This window comes from Seriola lalandi, unplaced genomic scaffold (genome assembly GCF_002814215.2).
Source record: "Seriola lalandi dorsalis isolate HSWRI2012SDOR001 ecotype SW California unplaced genomic scaffold, Sedor1 jcf7180002054777, whole genome shotgun sequence".
Classification (NCBI taxonomy): domain Eukaryota; kingdom Metazoa; phylum Chordata; class Actinopteri; order Carangiformes; family Carangidae; genus Seriola; species Seriola lalandi.
Window position 1 is genome coordinate 330,556 of NW_019525330.1, and position 9,743 is coordinate 340,298.

The 9,743-nt window shown below is 38.3% G+C and overlaps 1 protein-coding gene across 7 annotated transcripts in view; it reads left to right on the top strand.

The window, feature by feature from the left end:
* Positions 1 to 9,397, top strand: part of myo9b (myosin IXb) — a 28,289-nt gene extending 18,892 nt beyond the window's left edge. For 3 of the 7 annotated variants that reach the window (XM_023425392.2, XM_087179046.1, XM_023425395.2), the window contains 16 exons: positions 938 to 1,044; positions 1,176 to 1,255; positions 1,682 to 1,866; positions 2,315 to 2,422; positions 2,637 to 2,807; positions 2,897 to 2,938; positions 3,038 to 3,149; positions 3,257 to 3,330; positions 3,428 to 3,620; positions 4,117 to 4,245; positions 4,922 to 5,027; positions 5,110 to 5,241; positions 5,449 to 5,572; positions 5,915 to 6,009; positions 6,109 to 6,233; positions 8,245 to 9,397. In XM_023425392.2, coding sequence (XP_023281160.1) covers positions 938 to 1,044; positions 1,176 to 1,255; positions 1,682 to 1,866; positions 2,315 to 2,422; positions 2,637 to 2,807; positions 2,897 to 2,938; positions 3,038 to 3,149; positions 3,257 to 3,330; positions 3,428 to 3,620; positions 4,117 to 4,245; positions 4,922 to 5,027; positions 5,110 to 5,241; positions 5,449 to 5,572; positions 5,915 to 6,009; positions 6,109 to 6,233; positions 8,245 to 8,522 — 2,061 coding nt within the window. In that variant the 3' untranslated portion in view covers positions 8,523 to 9,397. Of the gene's footprint in view, positions 1 to 937; positions 1,045 to 1,175; positions 1,256 to 1,681; positions 1,867 to 2,314; positions 2,423 to 2,636; positions 2,808 to 2,896; positions 2,939 to 3,037; positions 3,150 to 3,256; positions 3,331 to 3,427; positions 3,621 to 4,116; positions 4,246 to 4,421; positions 4,487 to 4,921; positions 5,028 to 5,109; positions 5,242 to 5,448; positions 5,573 to 5,914; positions 6,010 to 6,108; positions 6,246 to 8,244 lie in introns of those variants that run through there. The other 4 variants (XM_087179047.1, XM_087179049.1, XM_087179048.1 and 1 more) reach the window with 4 other exon arrangements.
* The last annotated feature ends 346 nt before the right edge of the window (positions 9,398 to 9,743 follow it).

Here is a 9,743-nt window from a genome sequence, read left to right on the forward strand (position 1 = left end):
TATGAAATGTTGCACTTCTCTTCTGCAATCCAGGAAAATAAAAAACAAACTGTTGCTTCCAAACAGAAAGAAAATATTAAAGCTATTTCCAAAGCTCATTTCTGATCTTTTTTGGTCCCTTCACCGAAATGAGCCGTGGGTCAGCAGGTTCAGATTAGACTCACTGCAGAATGTGGTGAATTGCGTTTATGTTAGTGTGTTTTTTGTTGCTTCACAGTTAAGACAGGGGTTTGATCATCGTGGCCTCAACAATTCTAGCTTATTGCCTCATTTTCTCTCATTCAGATTATGTTTATAGTACATGCACGCCAAAAGTTATCCATGAGTGTGATTATAGAACATTGTACAGTCTTTTGATTTATCAAACCATGGCTTTACTTTTACCATTTATTGAACCCATGTTCACCAGGTGATGGCAGAAATCATTGTACCTCAAATAATGTTAACATTACATCAACAAAAAATCATACTACTGGTGTACAGAGCCAATCACATCTAATAATGAATAGATAAACATGGGAAATATCTGTACATTTGTTGTTTAGGTCTTACTAACCTGTTTGGGCACATAAAACATGAGGATAGTAACGAAGCCATTAAAATGGGAACTAATTTCGCTCATACTAATCAAAGAAAAAAAGGTAAAAGTTGAGGTGACAGCAAGAGATTATGCAGCTTTGCATGATAAATAAAGATGGGGAAGGACTACGACTATCATGCTAATATTTTATCATGCTTATGGGGGCGTGGTGTGGTTGTGGGCGAGCTGTGGGAAGCCTTTTTGAAGAGATGGGTGCAGTCGCTGCAGGGGAACATGCTGGGGAAAGAGGACTAACTCTGTTACTTGGGACATTTGGTTTTCCAGTCTTTTAGTTTTTCTCATTGACAACTGTTATATTTCAAGTTAATACATGTTTATGTTTTAATACTTTTGCAGAAACCAGCAGAACCGGATGGGTCGAGGTTCAGCCTTCCGTCAAGGACTGCCAATGAGGACTCAGGACAACAGGGGACTAACCAATCACAACTCACAACCCCTGAGAAGTAAAATGCTTCACTCAGTTGAATAATGAGGAAATTATTCAGGGTTTTGACTTTTCAGAACCAAGCTATTTGTTATTAACATGACTGATTATGATGCTGCATGAAATTTACACAAGTTGTCTCTTCTGCAGGATTTGGTTTCTCAGTAAGTTCCTGCGGAAACGGGCACCCAAATTTTCCCCAGGCAATGACTCTCCATCAGATAAAACCGGTAACCAAAGGATTTCAAAGGCTGATTCCACAAAACAGTAGCCTTAACTTGTACAGCACAGATATTTTAAATGTACACATATAATGTACTTTGGATAAGCTGAAGCATAAACGTGAATAATTTGAGGGAAAGGTTTGTTGGAAAGAGGAAAAAAGGAAACAATGAAGATGTTATACCCTTATGCATGTAAATATAATTTTGGTGTTTGTGTTTTGGATTGGTGTTTACTTAACTTCGTACTACTAACATATATCACTGGTAAACACACTTTTACGTCTACTGCCATCTGGAGGTTATTTACTCAGCAACAACTGCTATCAAACTTTGGTCTTCATGACACGTCTATTTTAAAGTATCCTGTACAGTGTTTGGTGTCTGATTCTCACGTCAGACTAGTGATGCTATCTCTCCCTCTCTCACCTACAGTCACCTTGCCCAGGTACACTCCACATCACTATCACATGCCAAACCAAAGCAGCGAGAGGGATAATCGAAACCCCACCATTCGAATCAGCCGGGCCACACGGGCGATTGAGTGGAACACCTCTCTAGACCGAGAGATCACTGACTCCAAGGAGCTGCGAAACCTGGATGAGTTCCTCGGAAACCAGGTGAGGGAAAAGAGAAGGACAGCTGATTGCTAACACATATATAACTTCTTTGCACTTCACTGTGCACTTTTATGTTTTTAGTTTTCAGATAAATGGTCTGTGCCAGTTGTCCCTGTAACTGTAGCTTGAGGGCACAGACATAAAGGGAGATATGATGGTTTTCATATAGCCGAGAGTTCATTCAATTTATACAGTTTTTAAGAAGAAATTCATATGATTTTTTATTTCATAATGTCATATTTATGTATTTATTTTATCTTGTCTCATTATTAACCTGTCTTCCTCTTTTTCTCCTTATTATTGTCATTATTGCCCCCACTCAGACAGATTTCTATCATTTTGTAAAATAATTAAACCTGCCTTTACAAGATGGACAGTAAATATTGTATATCATTTTTGATTAATCCTGTATAACTCATATTCATATTTTCCTCACCTTTGTTGTCAGGTGAATGAACTTCGATCAAGAATAAAGGAGCTGTCTCCAACAGAGAGCATCTTCCTGACAGCCACAATGCAGTTCAGAGAGACCATCAAAAGCATGTACTCCGTGCAGGTAAGTCAATGTCTTTCACTGTATGAGGAAGTAATTCAAAGCTTCATCTAGGGGAGAAAAAGTAGCATTTTGCTAACATGTCTCACTTAAGTGTCATATTGAAATCATTTTCCAAAAGCCTGCTACTAAATTCTCACAAACAAACCAAATGAAGGCGGTTGAAAGTAAAAACAGTGACTCACTGTGCTCTCCATGGGCACTTTGTTACCAACAGAAGCCCCAAATCGCCTACAAAGATCTGATGAAAGGCTACCACAACAAAGTGAACACACTAGCTGCACCCAAGAAGAAGGCAGAAGTCTCACTGGTGGTCAACCTGTTCCAGTCTGTGCTGGACGGCTTCATCAGGGGCGAAATAAAACGAGTGGAGTCTGAACCGTCCAAGGTAAATTTGGGAATTTCAGTCAATCACCACTTTGGCAATATAAACTATCACTTGCCTCAGTCATGCATCTCACTTCTGGCATCTCTTAGGCTACCAAGACGACAAAGAAGAGGAGGAAAAAGGACAAATGTGTAAGTTTTATATGGTCATCTGTTCATCCAGTATTAAGTTTCCTCATTATGAATCTAGGTAAAAAAATCCCAGTGTAATGTCTGTACATCTGTCTACAGCCTGATAGTCCTCTGGATCACCTGTTCAGCACATACCAGGTGAACATTATGCAGTCATGTGACTTGTGTGGCTCCTACATCTGGGGTATGGAGAAAGCCTACATGTGCAGTGGTGAGTCCAAGGACCTTCAAGAACACAAAATATAACGACATTTAAAAATATAGAAGAGGTACACAATTAGATTTAACTCCTTCATTTTTTCTTGTTTTTTATTTTAGCTTGCAAGTTAATATGTCACAAGAAATGCCTGAAGAAAATCATCACAGACTGCTCAACACGGTGCGCCAGGCAGGTAGGAAAGGACATTTTTATGTCTCTTAACATCAGTTCCTCAAGACCCAGTGTCCATGAATCTCTCATATTTCCTTTATTGTCTTTCCATGTGATAGGATGACAGTGTGCCAGGCTCCCTTCACTTTGGGGTGCAGGTGTGTGTCCTCACCAGTAAAGCCAACCCTGTGCCCATGGTGGTGGAGATGTTGCTGTTGCATGTGGAGCTAAATGGCCTCTACACTGAGGGCATTTACCGCAAGTCAGGCTCAACCTGTCGAGCAAGGGAGCTCCACCAGATTCTGGAGACCAGTAAGAAATTTCAGAATTTTATCTTGGGAATCCAAAAAATCCAGTCCGCTAGTTCAAGTTCCACATGATATGATGTTCATTGTATTATTAATTGCCATAATTGGTGGCGAGCAAGCAAAGTCATAACCAATAAACAGAGGTTCCTGTGAATTTTAAAAGTTGGAGAAAATTACATCAGCACTTAAAATGTCTCAATTTCCCATATTCTATCTGTCTTATCTCTTCTCTTAGTTTGTATGTTTACTTATTTATTTTGTCTATAGTTCAAGTTTAAATTAAGGAAGGTAATAACTTAAAACTTAGAACATTTGATAATTTGTATGCTGTGTTTTTAAGCAATTATAATTCTATACTTCTGTCATTTGTGATGGTAAAATTCTATTATCACATCCTTTGTCTCCAGACTATATAGACTGAAAGGTGATTTGAAATACAAATAAAATAATGCTACATTTTGTTGTGTGTTTTATCTCTGTTTTCTGTCTTGTGGCATCAGATCCTGAGGAAGCATGTTTGGAGAATTATCCCATCCACACCACCACAGGTCTGGTGAAACGATGGCTCCGAGAGCTGCCTGACCCCCTCATGACCTTTTCCCTCTACAGCGACTTTCTGCATGCCGTGGGTGTGTAAATATTGATAGTATTTTCAAATATAAACTGGTTATAAGCCCTTATCTTGCATTTGCACAAATACATTCCTGATGGATGAGCTGTTTTATACTGTTATAGATAATAATATATACAAACACAGTCAATGGCGTGGAGGGAAATGATGTGTGATTATTTTGCATAATACAAGATGGCAGAGTTTCCGAAGTCCACTTTCCAGTTCACTGTCCAGCACCACCAGTCCTCTCATGTGAGGTACTACTGGAAGACGGCCTTATGATTATGGCTGCATCTAATTATTTTTATTTTTGATTATTTCACTGATTATTTTCTCAATTAAATGTCAGAAAATAGTGAATAAAATTATCCCATCACAGTTTCCCAGCATGCAGGGTAATGTATCCATGTCTTGTTTTGTCCAACCAACAATATAATACCCAAAGATGTTTAGAAAACTATATTACATAAAATAATACAATAATTAAAAAAAGTTGACAAAAATGTGATATAAAACAGAAAAAAACAGCAAATCCTCACGTTGGAGAAACTGCAACTTAACATTGCAGATTAATTTTTTTTCTTGATCAATTAAAATTATCATAATTTTAGCTAAAAATGTCTAATATGGATGTTCACGTTGACAAGTTGATAAAATTTATTGATCTCTGTTTTTTTTTTTTTCGCCCACAGAGCTGCCAGAGAAAGCTGAGAGAATAAGGGCTGTGTACCAAAAGGTTGATGAACTCCCTCCTTCAAATTACAACACATTAGAGCGGCTCATTTTTCACCTTGTCAGGTAGGAAGATTTTTTATTATTATTTGTGTGAATATGTTTGTGAGACAAATCCAGAGAGATCTTGACCTGTGTGTCTTTTTAGGGTTGCAAAGGAAGAAGAGCACAATAAGATGTCACCAAGCTCTCTTGCTATTGTGTTTGCCCCCTGCATTCTGCGCTCTCCTGATGCTAATGACCCCTTCCTTGGTATGAAGGATGTGTCCAAGACTACACAGTGAGTAATTGTATTGCACATTAATGTAACTCTCCACAGCCACAGTCACAGAAGTTGTATTTTCTTATTTTTCATGTCTGCTGTTATAACACTGTCTGTGTTCTTGTTATATCCACCGTATGCATTTCCACAGATGAATGTCGTTTTTTTCTTTTGTGTTGTTTTCTTTTTTGGAGGGGCATTCATATTTGACGCTGTCGTCTGCAGGTGCGTGGAGATCCTGATCTCTGAGCAGTTCAGACGCTACAAAGAGAAGATGCAGAATATCCAGGAGCTGGAATACGCAGAGGCCCTGGCTGTCAATCAGCTCAAACTGAGGAGGCAAAACACGGTGAGAGGACATTACAAGGCCAGTTTTTATGCCTCCACGCTGACTACAGCCAGGCCTGGAGGCATTATGTTTTCAGGTTGTCCGTGCATCAATCTGTCCAGCTGTCCCATTCTTGTCAACACAATAACCCCATGAGGAAGTTTCTTCAAATTTGGTGCAAACATTCACTTGGACTCAAAGATTAACTGATTAGAATTTGGTGGTCAAAGGTCAAGGTCACTGTGACCTCACAGAACACATTTTCTGCAGGTAGCAGGTAGAAAGTAGCCCACTTTTGGAATAAAATTCATGTGTTTTGGAGCCAGCGTCTTCACCCAGCATATATTACTGATCTGTGTGCAGATTGTTGAAAAGCCTTCAGATGTTCCAGAGGAAACACACACTGATGAAACAGAGAAGACTCTCATCGAAAGGATCAAGTCCATCAAGCAAGAAAAGTGAGATGATATTTTTTTCATTAGCATAAAATGCACTTTACCCAGTGTGTTTAAAAGGAAATGAGCTTGAATAATAATATCTTGTATTGTTATTTCCAGGGTGGACTTGGCCTGCACATTACCTGACCTGGAGCAGGAACATTCTGACAACGACAACCTGGACTCATCATCGTCGATGAGCACAGAGAGTTTAGAAGACCGCCTGAGGAGCCTGGAATCGGAAGGTCAGTAGGGAGGTAAGGTATTTTCACCTTCCTCTGGGTTTAAGAAAACAACTCTTCATAAACATAATGTCATTATATTGTTTTTGTTTTATGTCTATAATACGTATGTCACTATAGTATACAGTATATCAGACATTATATCATCATGATAGTAGCTTCTGCCTCTGTGTGTGCAGACAGAAGATCTACACCAATGAATGACAGAAACAAGGAAAAATTGTACAACATGTTGTCCGACCACAACTAATGGCAAAAGTGTTTATACCTGCTCATAATGGCCACACTGAAAAGGTTGGGAAAAAGCGAGCCATCCTGCAGAGCTCTTATGCCGCTCATGTGTCCTTGTAGTGTCAGAACAATGAATCATACAAGTAAAGATAAAGGCTCACACGTTCTTCTTGAAAACATTCACTGATACACTCAGTTATATGAGCTAAAATGACATGACAAGTGGGCATGACTGTGAGGATTTGTCTTCTTCTCAAGATCTCATTTTTCATTCTTCATTTATGACACAAACCAGTGAAACACTGTGAAACTTTCCCAGAAAGTATTTTCCAGAAGTGCACTCCATTATCCCCATATCTGAAACAACGATTGCGTCTTGTAACTCTCTATGACAGCCAGTTTTTTGTTCCACCAAGCATGGCCATAAAGAACAACCATAAACATTTCTGCCATCAGATGAGGTTGGACACATTTCAAAAATCCAAAAGCACTTTTGTTTGAAGCATACTGAGGCCCCGAGAAAGTTGTCACAAGAGAGTACATGTTCAGCCACTCCATATTCTCTTAAATCATATGTGCTCCCTTTGGAATAACTGGCCCCATTCACAGTTACTTTTTATTTTCTGTTTCCATAATTAAGCAATGTGGTCAAACCAGCGCAGGAACTTGTGGTTCACAAAGTCCATGTACTATAAAGCTCATAGCTACATTAAAAGCTACAATAACACAACCACTCACTACATCCGCCCACGCTCTCACCACCATTTAATACAGTTATCCTAGTCTACCAGTCAACTTCAGCCTGTTCACAGCTCACAGTTGCTGCTTGCTCTTGTTGTATTGTATATGTACTCTGCTCTCATTACACGACTATCTACATATGTACATATACACAGAATCCAGGGATCATTCTTTCCATCATGCTGCTACATGCATATATTTTTCTATATTTTTTGTATATTTTGTGCTTTATATTAAAATTGCACCTTATTATTATTATTATTATTTATATTTTATTATTATTATCTTATTATTAGCTTTTTAATTTATTGTGTTAAAGCTGGGTTAGACAGAAATCTGGAAAAAAAAAGGGCAGAATTTGAAAATGCAGGCACCCTCCTGCATCTTCCCCCTCATGGGCATATGCACGTTTATACATGCAAGCAACACAAATAACACAGCTGCAGTAATGAGCCTTTGGCTACGGTTAGCAGAAGGCTAAACTATTAGCAACATTCAACATAGCCACTCATTGCCTGCTTTCATGGTAAACCTACCTACACAACCAACCACTACAACACATGTAGATATTATAGGGAAATGAAGTTAGCAGCCTGTTACCTGTCCAGGAGAAGTACAGCAAGTTCTCGCTGTCTCTGATACCTTTCACTGATATTGGCACGTATCCATCTCGAGGGATGTGCACTCGTATCTGCATTCATGGAACAGCCAATAGGAATGCTCTCTCTCTCTCTCTGAAAAGATCTGTGCTTGGCCAGTCTCCTTTCACGGGTTAGATTTTTTAAAGCCTGAAATCAGATCCAGGAGGAGGTGCAGGGGTCTAGTTTGCTCTCAGATCACTTGAATTTCAATATGCTGAAAGTTGATGATGGAATTTTTTGACTATTGATGCCAAAAAATGACAGCCTAGCCCAGCTTTAAACTTGGGTTGCAGGATGCTCATATCCAGCAAATTCACTCATTGTCACTGGTGTAATTGTGATAATAAATTTGATTTGATTTCACCAGATTATGTTGACTAATCTGATTTTTCTACTGCCAGGAAAGGTGACCATGCGATTAAAAACCCAGAAACCTGACTGCCCGCATAAACCTCCTGACCTGGCGCAGAGAGTCAGAAGTATGATGGCTCAGGCAGATGATGAACAGACAGGGTTCACATCAGGACAGAAGACAGATGTTACTCAATTCATGTGCTTCCTGCCCAGCCAAGACAACCCCTCCCCAACCGACAAGCCCCAGGTCACCAGCAAGACTTTTAACGGGAGCTTTGATGACCTGGACATCCCTTTCATTGATGAGGATGAGGATCTAGCTTGAGCATAACACCACAAGTTGTAATAATTTGACCAAAATCCCCAAGTATGTGTTAATAGAAGATGTGTTATTGCAAAAAGAACTGAGCACTTTGTTTTACAGACTTTTCCATTTGTCAGTGCTGCTATGGAAACAAAGTGATGTGAGAATTTATATGTATTTAACAGGGAAATCATATAGACTATTCCTTTAGGGTTTTTATGACAGATCTGAAGAAAAACCATCAGCAATGGCAATGCACACTATATCACTGTCTATTACTGTATGTGATTTTATGAAATTTTAGAAAAGGTAGGTATTTTGGACCATATCTGTGAAGCTTTGTCTTATATTTAGAGAAAAATAGGGCAACATGATGAGGAGCAATTTAGGATACAAGTACCTCCTTTAATGGACCATATTCTGAGGTTGACCACTATGGTACTAATGGGAGTTAATGTGGTTTGTGGTAAAAATAAATAAATAATAAATAAATCTTTTAAGTGTGCCAAAAAAGTTCTAACATTGTACATAGAGTGATTCTCCATTGTATATAATGTGACTTTGCATTTGGGGCTTTCACTGAGTGCATTGTTGTACATGTACATGTTTAGCTGTGTTTTTCGGCTTGTCCTTACACTGACTGCTGTGACTGACTCAGTGTACCTGTCATGATGCTGCCTGTTAGACTGACTGAAAATATTTCCCTCACTTTTCTTGTTTTTGCAAGGCTGCGCAGTTTCACCAAGTTAATGCTTTGTTCATGCATGTAGGTTTTTTTTTTTTTTTTTACATGCATGCCTATATATTTTATAAGGGTTAGGAATTATGTATATTGTGGTGGACATCCTCTGATTTTGACCTTTTGTCACCAACTGAAATAAACTGACCATTTTCAAGTCTCTCTAGCTTTAATACTACTTATAATAATAATAATGATAATGATAACACGCAATGTCTACACTACATAAATAGAAAGTGAATTGAATATTAAAGATCTTTTTTTTTTTTGAAAATATACAAAATAATTTTAAAATATTTTACTTTTGGACCATGATTTCTGTCTTTTGTGTCCTTTCCATGTTTGATATTAAAGCACTTTACAAAATTTACTAAAACAACAGAATATTTGGAATTAATGCTGTAACGACTTGCAAATTGCAGCCTCAAAAATTATCTTAAAGTGAAATCAACACCTCTTTAACACAGTTTCTAGAAAAACTTAACATTATAACTTTCATGAAG